Source organism: Chiloscyllium plagiosum, chromosome 25 (assembly GCF_004010195.1).
Source record: "Chiloscyllium plagiosum isolate BGI_BamShark_2017 chromosome 25, ASM401019v2, whole genome shotgun sequence".
NCBI lineage: Eukaryota > Metazoa > Chordata > Chondrichthyes > Orectolobiformes > Hemiscylliidae > Chiloscyllium > Chiloscyllium plagiosum.
This window is the reverse complement of record NC_057734.1, coordinates 43,310,732-43,328,041: the sequence shown is the minus strand read 5'-3', so window position 1 is coordinate 43,328,041 and position 17,310 is coordinate 43,310,732. Positions and strand designations below refer to the sequence as shown.

The following is a 17,310-nucleotide window of genomic DNA, read 5'->3' as shown; positions in this document are numbered from 1 at the left end:
TGCAGTGTGTACAATATAACATTTTGTAAGATGATGAACAGATTATTTCACATTTATTTCTCATCAAATTATTTGTTGATATTTTAATGTAGTTGCATGAGGTATTAAGCTACATAGAGATGATCTTCTGGCAATAGAGTTAAGTTATTTGAAATAGGCTCTGTCAGCCTACATGACGTCATCAGACAGGCTGGCAAACATCAGACAGGCATAATAATTAAATGCTGGAAATGGTTATATGAATCCATGTGGAGGCAGCTCAGAGGTTACGTGAGAAAGCTTTAAACACTGTAACTACAACTTCATATAACAACAGGGGAACTTGTACTCCATTAAACATTTGTAGGGTGAGTACCGAGGGGTGGATGGTAGGGATGTTATCAGAGATGGGTGGAACTGCACTGGAGAAGCAGCTGGTGAGAAAGGAGAAATTAAACATTTAACAAGGACTAGGAGTAAATCATAGTCCCTTAGGTCTGCTCTGTCACTATGGCTGACCTTTGACTTGAATGCCAACTAATTCCTATCTCTCATATTCCTTCGAATTCAAAAACCTACCAATCCCAAAACTGGGGATACTCAATGACCTAGCACTGATAGTCCTCTGTGTAGAGAATTCCAAAGATTCACAATCCTCAGAGTGGAGAAGTTTCTCATCATCTCAGTACTGAGTGGGCAAACATTTATCTTGAGACTTGTTGTGAAATTCTCTGTTCCTTGCTACTTCCCTCTATCATCATCCAAGTCACTATACAGCTCTATGTCTATTACTTCTCAAAGGTGGAACCCAACTCATTTCTTGTTTAAAGTTCAAACAACAGCCCTAGTTATTAGATTCTCCAGGAAGATGGTTCCGGCTTGGTTCAAGAGGAATAAAATCATCAAGTGCTGAAGAAACTTAGCAGGTCTGGCAGCATCTCTGAGGAGAGAAATAGAGTGAATGTTTCAAGTCCAGTATGACTTTTCTTCAGAATTCTTCAGTTCAAGAGGAGCCTATTCTGATGGAACAGTTGCTCCTTTTCACATTGAACCTATGCCAATTTGCACCAGTCTAGCCATCCTGCATGTTTTGATATCAATTTGGACTCTTGCTCCTCAAAACATCTCAGTAGAACCTTAGTTTTTGTTATATTTATGTTGATGGTTCTGAAATGGACCATAATAACTCGATCTTTTCCATAATTCCATGTTATCTTCCAGCTGCAAAAGATATCTGTAACCCTGGTGTTGAGCAAGCAACAAAGCTTTGGATATTCCCAATCCTGGTAGAATAGAATAGTGTTTAGGGTGTAGGTTTGCTCGCTGAGCTGTAGGTTTGATATCCAGACGTTTCATTCCTGGCTAGGTAACATCATCAGTGGCGACCTCCAAGTGAAGCGAAGCTGTTGTCTCCTGCTTTCTATTTATATCTTTCTCCTGGATGGGGTTCCTGGGGTTTGTGGTGATGTCATTTCCTGTTCGTTTTCTGAGAGGTTGATAGATGGCATCTAGATCTATGTGTTTGTTTATGGCGTTGTGGTTGGAGTGCCAGGCCTCTAGGAATTCTCTGGCATGTCTTTGCTTAGCCTGTTCCAGGATAGATGAGTTGTCCCAGTCGGAGGTCGCCACTGATGATGTTACCTAGCCAGGTAATGAAACGTCTGGATATCAAACCTACAGCTCAGCGAGCAAACCTACACCCTAAACCTCAACCTGAGCTACAAACCTTCACAAACCTTGCAAGAATAGAATAGTAGCTTTCACACTAATTATAATAGTTTTTACTACGAACACATTTTCTTTTACCCACACATTTCAATGGCCTTCTGAACCATGGTCAAATAGTTCACCTTTCCTGCAGTCTCTCTCCTCATTCTTAAAGGCAATAAGTGCCTTGTAACTGTGGAATTAGGTCGAAGGGAGGTGACAGTCTCCTGGACCAAAATGCCCAAATAACCCTGTTCCTCCATGATATACATGTCACAATTCACTGGGATAGCACTCTGTGAATCATGCCCTGCTATTCCTCAAGTCATCACAAAAGTTCAAGATCTTAATAAAGTACAAAAACTACCCAATTTATATGTTTTTGGAGCCCAGGTTGACAGAAAGAATGGACCAAGTTTCGGTACTTAACCAGTATTCCTATTTATAACAAACAAATAGATTCTAGATTACAGATAAATAACCACGAACTGTTTAAATATAACTCTACTAGCTAAAACTCTAACACCACGCCAACAGATACCAAAAATGTATGGAAGGAAAAGCTGAGAAGACAGTTCAATGGTCCCCATCCACAGGATTCAGTGAAATAATCCTTTTGGCTTGTCAGGACATGCTGTTCCTTGATCTCTCTTCTCCTGGTATTTCACTTGCTTCCAGAAGACACATTGCAACTGATTCGCAAATTGTAAAGACTCTGAATTATGGATTTAAAGTCAGAACTTACAATGACTGTAACTTCTTCAAGCTTCTGGCATTTTTTTTACTGCAAGGAAAGGACAGTGTCACCCTTTCTGATCGTCCTTAGACATCTGACTACATTGTTCAAACCCACAAGGTATTCAACCACCTGGGAGTGAATCACATAGTTGTTATATTTATGTTGATGGTTCTGAAATGGATCCGACTGGATCCTTTCCTTCATTTCATATTCAATCAGCTACTTGTTGCCGGCCAAATCTCACTTTGTACACACATCCTTGGTGCGTATTCATCTGTAACTAAAATTTTCTCACTGGTTGAACAAACACCAGTGTGCACAGCATTTATAAAACTGAATAGAAGAACTAGACTTGGATTGACAGCAACAGTGATTTTATGCTCAGTTCAGTGTGATGGCTGCTTACAGAGGTTTTTAGAAAACCTGATGAGCGGATGGTTAAGCAAAGTTGCAAAAAAAACCATAAGAATTAGAATTCCTAGAATTCGAATTACTGCAGTATGGAAACAGGTCCTTCGGCCAACAAGTCCACACCGGCCCTCCGAAGAGTATCCCACCCGGTCCCATTCCCTATTATTCTACATTTCCCCTGACTAATGCACCTAACCTACACTTCCCTGAACACTATGGGCAATTTGGCTTGGCCAGTTTACCTAACTTGCACATCTTTGGACTGTGGGAGGAAACCGGAGCACCTGGAGGAAACCCATTCAGACACGGGGAGAATGTGCAAACTCGACACAGACAGTCACCTAAGGCTGGAATCAAACCTGGGTTTCTGGTGCTATGAGGCAGCAGTGCTAACCACTGAGCCACCGTGCCGCCCCCGTAGCAGCAATGTAGAAGCAGTGACTAACAACATACCCTTGAATCTGTAAATTGGTTAAGCTCTAACGTATAATGGTTTTGCCCCAGATCTGAATATATGTACCAGAGGAAAATGGTGAAATGAATTATCAAAGCACTGCATTTGTACTGATGCATAGGATGCAGAATTTTGAATATCAGTTATTCTACATTTCCTCTTATCTGCAACTTGGGGCGGCACAATGGCTCAGTGGTTAGCACTGTTGCCTCACAGCACCAGGAACCCGGGTTCAATTCCCGCCTCGGGTGACTGTCTGTGTGGAGTTTACACATTCTCTCTATGTCTATATGGGTTTCCTCTGGGTGCTCCAGTTTCCTCCCACAATCCAAAGATGTGCAGGTTAGGTGGTTTGGTCATGCTAAATTGCACATAGTTTTAGGTGCAGTAGTCAGGGGTAAATATAGGGTGGGGGAATAGGTCTGGGTGGTTTACTTTTCGGAGGGTTGGTGTGGACATGTTGGGCCGAAGGGCCTGTCTCCATACTGTTGATAATCTAATCTAAAATCTCAAATTGTTATTCCATTACATATGATAATATGCACTTCCATCTATTAGCTCAGTATTTTCCTTATTGCACATTAATTCCCTCTCCATCAAGTTGCATTTACTTGCTCAGTTTTACAAAATGAGAAAACTAAAACATTATAAAGTCATCATGATTGAAGAATATAAAGAATAAGAAAAAAATGGTAGTCACTTACAGCAGTGAATCAACGTCATGAGTTAAATTAGCTTGTTCTTTATGCTGTCTTTGAATTAGTGTAATCAGTCAGTTCCTGATAAGGCACAACTAGCTTCCATTAGCGTCTTAGCCTTTCTAACATCTTTGTAATGAATCACTTATTCCTGTTTTCAATAGTGACTCAAGATTTTCTAGGATGCTGAGTCAAGTAAGATAGAATTTAATTGCCCCTATCAGATACTTTTGACAATCAGACATAAGGCTGAATCATTCAGTATCTTACTTTATCATTACCTTTATCAGAATTACATTTCTGACACCAATTCAAGGCATATACTAGGAGCAAAGGGATGGAGCTCTTGTGCTGCAGTGGTAGTGCCCCTACCTCTGAACCAGGAGGCCCAGGTTTAAATTCACCTGCTTCAGACATGTGTTATAACATCTCTGAACTGGTTGATTAGAAAAATACAAACAACAAAGGGATTGCTTTTAATTCAGAATACATGACCACTTCATATATGTTAATTATCATTATATGCAGTCAATTTAGCACTCATTAAGTTATAGAAGTGATCTGTTAAATAACTAATTAACAGTTAAGAAGTCATAAAGTTGGGATTCAACACAAATTGTATGAAGAGTAAAGGCAATCATTTCTATGAACACCAAAGAATATTTACATAACTGAAGAATGTATAAACACTGAAGAAGACACATAAGGAAGTTAACTTTAACTACAGATAGATGAAGGGTTTAGTGTGCCTGATAGCAGTGTACTCAATAGTTGGAATGGAATGTATTTATAAATTGTGTGGTAGTCTGGGTGCACTGATCAGAAATGCAGATGCCTCAGTACATAATTTTATTGAATAAATAAATCAATCTTGTACACAGAAGAGCTTTCAAACACGTACAAGTAATGGACTTGAATAATGTAGAACATGAAATTGTAAATTATTCAGCAAGGTTAAACATTTTAACTGTGCAGTTTGTCTGTGACCAAAACCCTGACAAGTTGCCAGATGCAAATATTATACATTACACATTTTGGAACAGGCATTGAAAAAATCAGGGACCATATTGCTGGGTTTGATTGCTTCTCAAGGCAGAAGAGTTGTAAACTGGCAAATTTTAAAAGCTGCTGAAGTGGACCATCTGCTCATTAAATTATTAAAAATGGAGTTGGAATGGAAAAAGGCTGCAACCGTAAAATAAGCAATTTCACATACAGTTTCCTTTGACTTCAAAAGACGATGGCAGAGCCCAACATTTGAGTTCTAAAGATAAAGCATAAGAGTTTTCAACCATCTACAACTAGATGTATCAAGTGAATTAGCTACCTCTGTATCCTCTGGCAGTCATCACCATTATAGAAGTTAGTCTTCAGCCGATGCAGTTCACATTAAAAAATTATTGTAAGGATAAGCAAAGGCTATGGAGCCTCAAAAACATCTCTGAAATTGCCCAGGTATGTCCTTTCCACAAAATGCAAAACCAATCCTGCCAATTAATACACCTTCAATCTACACCCAATCATCAGGAAAGTGATGGAAGGTGTCTGTGACAATATGATTATGTAGCATTTACTCAACAAAAACTAATGCTCAGTTTGGGTTCCAAGAGGACCATTTAGCTGTGCATTTAATTACAGTTTTGGTTCAAACATGGACAAAGGAACTGAACTCCAGATGTGAGTATGGCATCAAGGAACACTTGTAAAATGAAATTAGATGGGGTCAGAGGGAAAACACATCATTTACTAGAGTTTTACCTAGCATAAAGAGGATGATTATGGTTGTTGATTCATCTGAGCTCCAAGATATTGTTGTAGGTGCTCTGAACTTATCTTGTCCCTAATACCCACCTCATGTTCTTTCAACCTATTCCCACTAACCTGCTAGCCACCTAACACCCCTTTCCTGGTCCCCATCTTGGCCAATATTGTTAAATATTCTCTCTAAATCTGCCATCCTCACCTTTCTTCTCAAAAAATGAATCCTTAAGACCACCATCATTGTAAACTGCTGTTGCATCTCCAAATATTCACTTTAAAGTATCTGAATGCGTTGTTGCTTTCCAAATTCATTCATATTTTGCCCGGAACTCCTTGAACCCTCAAATGAGGATTTCACCTGTGACACTGTACCAAAACAGTTTTGGTTGTAAAAAAAAATCTTGTCTGACTGTAGCAAAGGTAAATTTTTCATCATCCTTCTTCAAATATCTGCAACCTTCGTCACAGTTGATTGCACTATCCTCTCCTAATGCCTCTCTACTATCATCAATGGATAGGACTACGGTTCCATTCTTATCTATTCAATCAGAGCCAGAGAATCACTGACAGTGGCTTCTCTTTGTGCTTCTACACCATTACCTCTGGTATTCCATAAGTTCCATTCCGACAGCCACTTCAATTCTCATTGATATGCTGCCCCTCAATAACATCATCTAAAAGGACATGCCCCAAGCTAACAGACATATTAGTCAAGTACCCAACAGAGGACATCAAATAGCAAATGAAATCAATCTAATCCCATGGAGTTCTTAGCAATCCTCCCAGATGTTAGTGACACTGTGGGTGCCACATCTCATTAAAACATCAGAAGGGCTTATAATTCTTCATTTTTGATGGTCGGCCCTTGAAGCTCCTTCAAAGCCAGTCTGTCATGGACTGCCTCAATAACTGCTCATGTTTTGGTGGTGTACGTTTCTTTCCTGTGACTATGCTCCCTTGGAGTTTTGGAAACTGCACTCCAGCACTAGCGTTCCCACTAATTTTCATTTCTCTGCGTGGATCTCTGAGGTCGCTGACTAGCAGTAACTTCTGGAACCAAAATCGATTTTGCAAACGGTGTTGGCACACCATTCTCCGTATGCGGATCCTCAGAGCAGCTGCTTGCACACGCACATTTAGAGGGAAATAGTTCAACAACTACTCACAAGAATAATTCATTCCTTGCACAAACAGTTCATTTTAACAAGCCAGTACTAATCTGGATTTTTCCTGAACTCCAACTTTGCTCAGAGCTCCCCCAGGATAGTTAGGAATGGGCAATAAATATTGGCCTAGCCAGAGATATGGATATCACATGAACAAATAAAAAAGTAGCACAAAGCCAATATTGTTGGTCTCCTGTACTGAATTAATTGTGCTCCAACTCCTTTCAAGACCTTCACGACTCTTAGGGCATCCCTCAGTGCTCACTACACAGAACCATTCAACAGCGTTCCAACTACACACAACCTGTTAGTTCAGTTGCCATAATGGTAATTGTATACAGACTTCATTTGAGCCTTTCACAACTCCAACAGCTTTGTTGAGCCCTCTCTACACATACCTATTCAGACACTGCTTCACATGATCCCAGTTAAACAGAACCTGTGTAGTTTAGCTACCTTATTATTAATCATCCACATGCTTCTATCAAAACCTTCATAGCTCCTATGGTTTCCCTGAGCCCTCACTAGATGGAGATATTCATCTACTATACTACTACTTGAATTTGGGACCATTGAAGGGTTACTTGAAGAGTTCAAAGCTGACAGCCAGAGGAGGCAGTGCATGTGGAAGAGAGAGAGAAGCAGACTCCATGTTAGCTGTGGAGTATAGTAGATGAATATCTCTGTCTAGTGAGAAACCTTGTAACTGGTTTCCTGTTTCTGTTACCAGGTGGAATCGAATGTAACTACTATTTTGGAACAGTCAAATGTAGCAACCTTGGAACTGTCCGTATCCATGAAAGTTACAATGTTCAGTGAGTGCTGGCTTCTGCAACACAAATAGCATTTAACTAAAAAAACAGGAATTCGTCATAACTGTTGCAAAATTATCTGACTGCTTATCCAACATTCGGTAGCTGATCAGTAGAAATTTCCTCCAATTAAATATTGGGAAAGGCTGAAACCAATGTTTTTACTCCCTATTCCATACTTCACTAGTTACCGACTCCATCCCGCTCCCTGGCAATAACCTGAACTAAGCCAGTGTGTTCCAGTTTTGGTGGCTCATTTAAAAAAAAATCTTTCATTGGATGTGAACGTTACAGGTTGAGCTAGCATTTATTGTCCATCCCTACCTGAGGTGGTGGTGAGTTGCCTTCTTTTACTGCCTTGTGCTATAGATACACCAATAATGCTGTTATGGTGGAAATTCCAGGATTTGGACTCACTGATACTGAAAGCATAGCAAACTAGTTCTAAGTCATGCTGGTGAGTGGCTTAGAGCTGAATTTACAGGTGGTGGTGTTTCCATATAGCTGAAGCCCTTGTCTTTCTAGATAGTAGTCATCGTAGGCTTAGAAGGTGTTGTCAAAAGAGACTTGGTGACTTCTGATCCCAAAATAAACTCCTTACCTCATACTTACATTTTCATTTAGTGCATTTATTTCCCCCTCTGACATTAACTGACTTTACCCTATCTCAGCTCATCTGTTTTATAAACTTGCATTCATACTTTCTTGACTTCCAGATGTGACTATTCCCAAACATTCTTGGCTGGCCTCTTACATTTTATTTTCATTGTAAACTTGAAGTTATCCAAAACTCTGCTGTGCTCATCCTAATTCACATACAGCTCTGTTCCCCGTCACTGCTGTACCCACTGACCTATACTGGTTTGCTTTGATTATAAAATTCACATTCCTGTTTGCAAATTTCTCTGTGGGCTCACCCTCCCCATCTCTGCAATCTCATCCAGGTCCTCAACAGTCTGAGAAAGCTGTGCTTCTCCATCTCCGGTCTCTTGAACAGCCTTTTTTTTTATTATTTATTCACTCGTGGAACATAGGTGTTGCTGGCTTATCAGCAATTTATTGCCCATCCCTAGTTGCCCTTAAGAAGGTATGGTGAGCTGCCTTCATGAACTGCTGCAATCCATGTGATGTGGGTAGATCCATTACACCCTTAGGGAAGGATTTTAATTACTCCCAAAGCTGTATCAATATCTTCAGCTCCTGTCTTCCTTGCTTTCCTCTATTAGGACATTCTAAAACCTATTTCTATAACCAGAATTTTGGTCATCTACCCTATCTTCTTATGTGGTTCAGTTCATATTTTGACTGCAATACTTCTGTGGAGTGTCTAGAGGTATATTTATTATGTTGCCAATTATAGAAACAGACTGACATATTCATTCAAATTTTTTGTTTGCTGTTGCTGTCTTCCTTTTAATTACATGATCATAAGTGGGAATGTTCACTAATGATTGCAAGGTATTAAATGTGATGTGCAATTCTGCAAACATTGAATCAGTCTGTGTACTAATGAAATACAACATGAATGACATTCAGGCTTGGAGTTTAAATGGTACGTAATGTTTACGCAACACAAGTACCAGGCAAGAACCATCTCCAACAAATGAGAGTCTAATTGCCTCCTATGGACTGGCGCTATCACTGCTGCATTCCTCAGTATCAAATCCTGCTGGTCACCATTGACCAAAACTTAACTGGCACAGCTCATCTGAACATCCCTGGAATAGAATGGGTACTGTCTTTGCGTGCAAAGTGACTTGTTAGAAACTTTGGAATGGAAGTTGCAGATGCACTTTAAATTGCACCACTGACATGCAGAACCATTCTAAGTGGATCAGAATGTATAATAGGGGTGCAGTGAGGCTAACGTCTGATGCCAACATCCATGCAATGGGCTGGGGTGTGTGGTTTGCATATAATCGTTGCTCAAGGAGTATGCCTTGAGATATTGGTGATAGTTGTCCAAGATGGAAGTCTGGTGGAGTAAAGTGTGAGCTGCAGTGACCAGGTACACACACTTTCAGAACTGTCACTGTCTAGTTTCTATTAAGGCAGGTGGGAGAATAGGAAACTGCACATCAATGAGGTGACAGTAGAAAATAATACAATGCTAACGCATGCAAATGGATGCAGGTAGGCCTCTCGCTACTCACTAGCGAGACTCTCATCTTGCCTTTCAAAACCTGGTTGCAGAATGAGGCTTTACTTTCTCAACACTGAGAATTTCAGTTTTCTGACCTTGCCACATTATCTCAATGCACTCTCCATTGCCCACGCCGTTCAGGAGCTGGAACAATTTCACCCATTATGTTGGGATTTGGTTTCATTTATAACATCAGTCACATTGCCCAATCAAGTTAACTTGTTAATTATACCCGTGGCTCTTCAAGAAGTCTCTTAAAATCAAACTTCTTTTTTGTTACAAAGGCACTGAAAGGGGCTGTTTAGACATATTAAAATATTATAAATAATAATCTATATGCTTCTGCACTGTGTTTTAGAATTAATGTTCAGTTATTTATAATCAGATTATTCACAAATGGTGGGCTAGACTCTTTAATTAAGAATGCTTGTTATCATGACAAATCTAATCAAAGCTGTATAACTAAAACTGCACTCGACCTCCCCTCTTACATATGTCAACAAATACTCCTAATTGCAATTTCTTCTCAAAATTTGCAAACTGGAAGATTTTACAGTCAATGATATCGAATGATTCTGTGCTGTAAACTTGAACAAAAACAAAACTTTCCTAAAATAGTGCACCTTTGAGCACAATTCAGGACTGGGATCAATGATTGCACCCAAACTAGAAATGTATGCCTACTATCTTTATCTCTATTCCTGATGAAGGGCTTTTGCTCAAACATCGATTTTCCTGCTCCTCGGATGCTGCCTGACCTGCTGTGCTTTTCCAGCACCACTCTAATCTAGACTCTGGTTTCCAGCATCTGCAGTCCATGTTTTTACCTACTATCTTTAATAACTGAGCCATCCAGTTGAGATAAAAAAAATCACATTTTCAATGTAATGTTTATGCCAATGACACTGGATGTTCAGTCAAATAGAAAATTCCAGTTAAACAATGCTGGTTTTGTGATTTTTGGACCTTTGAATGGATGGTGGAAATGTCAGTTTCGCAAGAAAACATGAGATTCACCATGTCAAATCCACTCAATATACTGAAAAGGTGTGCCTGTACTACCAATTCCTAGCTTTCAATAGCAAGCTGAAAAGGAAATTGTCCAGAATTGGACAGACAAAACATGTGGGAATATATTTTCTCCCTTCCTCTCTCCATATTATTTCCTACTTTCTGAAGTCATATTTCTATTGAACTCATCAAAGTTGATTTCAACTGTGGGCACTGGAAAGCCATTACAGCTTTCAAAGCATTGGTAATTTGCACGGAGGACACAGCAGCAGGCACTCTGGTCAGGTTCCTTTCCACAACACATTAGGCTCTGCAGTGAATAGTGGTACTTCCATAGTTGTTCGAATCGAAACTGAATGAAACAAGGAGCATGTGTAGAACCATCCTGTTCAGCACTGCTCAAAGTCAAGGACAGCACCTCATAGTCTTCAGGGCATCAGCATGAGGAGCTTTTTAGAAAGCTGATTAAGTGGTAGACTTAGAGATTCATGAGAAGGAAGAAAATGGGCCATGAGCTATATTGAATGCAAGACAAGTTGGATCCAGTTGGAGACAGTAAGATCACAGCAATAAAGACTAAAATACTACCTTAGCTTCTTGCACTTACAGTAAAACAAACAAGTCAATCCTCTGTGAGTGATTCTTCTATCGTGATTCAATAAAATTACTGCCATTTGCCTTATGCAGCCAGTGCCAAATTTCAGGCACAAACATTTGTTTTCAAGGAGTGAACTATTTTTAATATTTCTGATAAAAAGGTCAAACACTTTTTATACAGTTAGAGTAGTAACATAGCAAACAGAGGAGAGATGTTTTACAGTTTTCTCACTCAACAGATTTATTGTAATTTCTGTAAATGACCTTCTCTGGTGATCAGCAGGCTATATTATCAACAAAGATCTCTTTTTTTTTGCAAAGTTGTATAATTTGGGATAACAATCTTAACTGAAATTAGACTAAGCAATACATTCTCTTCAATTAGTTAAATGTTATACATGGTCCAGAGTTTTTGAGCATACTGAGATTTAATTTTATTTAAATGAAAATATGAAGTAAAATAGCAAAATCAATCTTCTAAATTTGATCAAACATGTATTTCCCGTCTGCTGCATTTTCTTTCCTGTCATCATGTTATTGCCACTTGGTTTATGTGGGCATTTCCTCTTCAATTCATTGAGGGCGATTCGAGTTTCAAAGCCATCTGAATTGCCAAAAACTGTTTCATTTCTCAATCTGCAAGTCAAGCAATTTGGCACAATAAATGACAAAAAAAATGCCTTTGCATTGTAATATGAAATTTTTAGTAAAATCTCAGCATGCTCAATCTAATCATTGGTCAGAAACCCACTAGGATGTTATGACTGTCTGTTTGTGCTTGCTGGGTACTTCCTTTCTCACAATTCCAGAAAGTAAATCGGACAGTGGGCAAAGTTTTAATATGAGTGTAACAAGTTTGGTCAGCTAGTTTCCATGATATATAGAGACAATTGAATGTGAATCAGAAATTTAAAATTAAGAACTGAATGTATGGGTCCCAAGTTGTGTCTGCATGTCAACTGTTTCATCTGGATTCTTTCATTCTCTATTTGGAAAACTACAGGTGGTTTACTCATACCTAATATAATTAGCACAGTTCAAAATAGGTTAATTACCTTTCTCAATAGCTTCTAAAAAAAGATAGCTTATTCCCATTTGAAAAATAAAGTTCTTATTACTTGTAAGGTGATTTAAGAGTACCTTTCCTCCTTTGGTATTGATATATCAAGTGAACTGAACAGTGATGGGCCTCACCTGAACTCTGCTGAAACCAGTGTCGTGGGCAATTGTACAACTAGGGTTGTAGGGAGAACGGTAACCTAAATAATGAGGTGGGGGTTGGTATGGAAGCATTCACATGAGAGGAGATTTGGAAAATTAAAGGGAGGGTAATAGTACAGGCTAGCAGAATGGTTAATGATTACCAGAGAGTGACAAGCAGCAGGAAAGTGTATAAACATTAAAGCGCACCAGGAGATGAGATCAGAGCAGAGAAAAGTAGTTAAAAAAATTTAAAAACTCAAAATTAAAACACGCAGAGTATTCATAACAAGTCAGATTAATTATCAGATCAAATAGAAAGCATCAATAAGAGAGGGTAGACATTGGAGAGATATGGTTCCTTGAATACTGAGTCTGGACCTGAATATTTGAGTAGTTGACATTTGAAAGGACAGAAAGAAAGAAACTAAGCAGTGGGGTAGCTCTGTTAATAAAGGATGGATCTAGGAGTGAGAAATGATCTTGGTTTAGAAGATCAACACATAGAATTATTTTCACAGAATCACTACAGTGTGGAAACAGGCCATTGGGCCCAACAAGTCCACACCGACCTTGTTGGTGTAACCCACCGAGACCCATTCCCCTACCCTATTATCCTATATTTACCTTTGACCAATGCACCTAACCTACATGTTCCAGAACACTATGGGCAATTTAGCAAGGCCAATTCACCTAACCTACACATCTTTGGATTGTGGGAAGAAACTGGAGCACTCGGTGAAACCTACGCAGACATGGGGAGAATGTGCAAACTCCACACAGACAGACGCCCGAGGCTGAAATCGAATACGGGTCCCTGGGGCTGTGAGGCAGCAGTGCTAACTACTGAGCCACCATGCATTGTGCAATAACAAAGAAAATAACTCACTGGGAGAGTAGTTTATAGGCCCACTAACAGTGGTTACACTGTGGGACAGAATGTAAATTGTAAAAAAAGGTGATTTCTGAGAAGGATATTGCAATTACCATGTGTGATTTTAATCTTCATAAAGACTGGACAAACCAAATTGATACAGTTTGTCTGGAAGATGAATACGTAGGGTGCATAGAATAATACATTTGGCAACAAACAAGGAATAGGCTATCTTAATCCTGATAATGTGGAATAAGACAGAATTTACTAATGACCTCGTAATCGAGGATCCTCTTGGGAAGAGTGATGGAATTTTCAGATGTAGTCCTAGGGAGGGAAATGGTGATTTGAAATGAGAGTCTTAAACTTAAATAAAGGCAATTACAAGGGTACAAAGATGGAATGGCCAAAGAGAACAGAAAAATCAGTTAAAAACAAAAGACAGCAGAGAAGAAATGATAGACATTTAAGGAGCTTTTTCATCACTCCTTTTAAAGATTTATTCCAGTGAGAAAATAAAAGCCTCTATGAGATGGAAGTACCATGCATGGCTAATCAAGGATGTTAGAAACAGTGTTAGATTGAAAAATAAGTCATAAAGTGCTTTGAAAGTTACTACACTACAGGCAACTACCAGCTGATCCGACCAAAGAACATACCCGAGAATTAAACACACTGATCAGAACATTGGATCCAGTCCTTCAGAGCTCCCTACGTGCCCTCATCCCACGTACTTCTTGTGTAGGTGACTTTTACTGCCTTCCAAAGGTACACAAAGCCAACACACTGGGACGTCCCATCGTGTCGGGAAATGGGACCCTATGTGTGAATCTCTCTGGCTATGTGGAAGGCATCTTGAAACCTATTGTACAGGGGATCCCCAGCTTCTGTCGCGACACTATGGATTTCTTACAGAAACTCAGCACCCATGGACCAGTCGAACCGGGAGCATTCCTCGTCACAATGGATGTTTCCGCACTCTACACCAGCATCCCCCACAATGATGTCATCGCGGCAACAGCCTCAGTACTCAACACCAACAACTGCCAGTCTCCAAACACCATCCTACAACTCATCGCTTTATCCTCGGACACCTTTGACAACCAATTCTTCATCCAGACACACGGAACAGCCATGGGGACCAAATTTGCACCCCAATATGCCAACATTTTTATGCACAGGTTCGAACAAGATTTCTTCTCTATGCAGGATCTATGTTCTGTAGCCACATTTGCAGATGACAAAAAAAGGTGGAAAAACGGGTTGTGAGAGGGTTACCAGCAGTTTAAAAAGATATAATGATAGATTAATTAAGGGAGAAAAACATTGGCAAATGTGGTAAAATGTGAAATTGTTCATTTTGGAAGGGAGAACAAAGAACAGAATATTGTTTAAAGAGACTAACTGCAGAAAGCAGATTGACAAAGAGGGATTTGGAGATATTTGTGCATAAAACTCAAAGCTAGCACACAAGTGCAATGTGTAATCAGGAAAACTAATGGCATGTTGGCTCTCATTTCAAAGGGATTGGAGTTTAAGAATAGGGAAGTCTCACTGCAACTGTACAAGGTGCTGGTAAGAACACGTGGAATACTGTGAACAGTTTTGGTTCCCTTATTTAAGGAAATATATCATTTCATTGGATGCAGTTTAGAGAATTTTCACTAGAATGATTCTTGGTATGGGGGGCTTGTTTTATGAGCAAAGATTAAACAGATTGGGATTCTACTCACTGCAGGTTACAAGAATGAGAGGTGATCTCATCACAACATCACAGATTCTTAATGGGCTTGACAGGGTAAATGCTGAGAGAACGTTTCCCCACATGGGAGAGTCGAGTACCAGAGGGCATAGTCCAGGATAAAGGAACATAAAAATAAGACTGAGATGAGGAACAACTTCTTCTCTCAGAAGGTGGAGTGTCTTTGGAATTCTTTGTGTGCATTTAAGGCTGAGATAGATAAATTCTTGACAGTAGGGGAATCAAGTTACAGGGAAAAGGCAGGAAAGTAGACATGAGGTAGTTGGATTAGCGTGATCCAACTGAATGGTGAAGCAGGCTCAAGGAGGCCAAATCGTGTAATCTCGTTCCTATTTCTTATGGTCTTAACAGGAGCAGAGTAGGATTCAGATAGTAGGATCAGGATTGGATATAAAACAGGGGAAATCAGGGATTTATGTATAACAGTAGCATCAATGGATGGGATCAAGAGTCTGACATAAAATGCGATGAAACAAATAAAACAAGGGAAAATGAAAAAAAATAAGGTCAGAGAGATATTTAAGGACCATATCAAAGCAGCAACAAAAGAGGAACTGGAAGCATTTATGCTTCAGAGTCAATGAGGTCTACAACACCGAAAAATCTGCTCTGGTCACAAACAACCACCTAATGATTCAATATGTCAATTATATAGGTATATACATTTTATATAGGAATATAATTTGTTTATGGGTAAAATATCTATTGCTGATCTCTTAGCTTTCTTGCCTCCAGGAGCTCTACTTAAGGAGGGGGAAGGTGAAGGCAGTGGCCTAGTGGTAGTACCACTGGACTATTAATCCAAGAGCCCTTCCTGAAGAAGGGCTTATGCCCAAAACGTCGATTCTCCTGTTCCCTGGATGCTGCCTGACCTGCTGCGCTTTTCCAGCAACACATTTCCAGTATTAATCCAAGAGAACCTGGTAATGCCTTGGGGCTCTGGGTTGGAATCCCACCATAATAGATGGTAGAGTTTGAATTTCAATAAAAATCTGGAAATAGGTTCGGCGATGGCCATGACACTATTGCTGATTATTGGGGGGGGAAAAAAAAGGGAGGAAACAAAAATAAAATTTATTAAAAAAAACAAAATCGCACTGGCTCACTAATGAAAGAAACTGCCGTCCTTATCTGATCTGGACTACATGCGACTGCAGTAATGCGGTTGACTCTTAACTGTTCTCTGGGCAACTAAGGATGAGTAATAAATAATGGCCTAGACAGTGACACCCTTATCTAATGGATGAATAGAAAGTAAGGCAGAAAGGAGGGAGATTCAACCAACAGATACAAGAAAGAAATAGATATGTTTCTTTTTAAAAAAAGGGTTTTGTGATTTACACATGAAAGAAGTGAAACTATCACTGTATTCTAACAGATGAAAGGCTTAACAGACAATCAATTTTTCAATGTATAATTTCAGTTACATCAGCACTGTAAATTTTTGCTATAAATTCTGTGTTACGATCGAGCCCTCCACAATCACCTGATGAAGGAGCGTTGCTCCGAAAGCTAGTGTGCTTCCAATTAAACCTGTTGGACTATAACCTGGTGTTGTGTGATTTTTAACTTTGTACACCCCAGTGGCATCTCCGAATCATGAAAGTTACTGCTAGGTTAGAAGATTAGGAACATTTCAGAAACCAGCAAAGGATGACAAAAATCAATTGATGGAGAAATTAGAAGATAACAGCAAACTAGCAAAAAGTATAAAACAGTAAAAGCTTTTAATTATTTAGAAAAGTATAAGTCGTTGAAGTAAATATTGATCCCTTAGAGAATGAGATTATGGAAATAATCATGGGGAGGAAGGAAATAGACTTTGAACAAGTACTTTGGATCTGTTTTCACAGTAGAAGACAGGAAATGTATAAAAGGAATAATCTGAAATCAAGAGAAAAAATGGAAGAAGCAACTTTAAGTATATTGAAGGCTGAGAAATATTTATTCAGTAAGGGAATCAAGGGTTATAGAGATGTTGGGACAAAGGTAGAAA

At 39.3% G+C, this 17,310-nt stretch overlaps 1 protein-coding gene across 1 annotated transcript in view; it reads right to left on the bottom strand.

Annotated features, from left to right (window-relative positions):
- Positions 1–11,693: 11,693 nt before the first annotated feature.
- LOC122562424 overlaps positions 11,694–17,310 on the bottom strand; it is a 61,794-nt gene continuing 56,177 nt past the window's right edge. Inside the window, exon 5 of the mRNA XM_043715281.1 lies at positions 11,694–12,114. Coding sequence (XP_043571216.1) covers positions 11,913–12,114 — 202 coding nt within the window. The 3' untranslated portion in view covers positions 11,694–11,912. The remainder of the gene's footprint in view (positions 12,115–17,310) is intronic.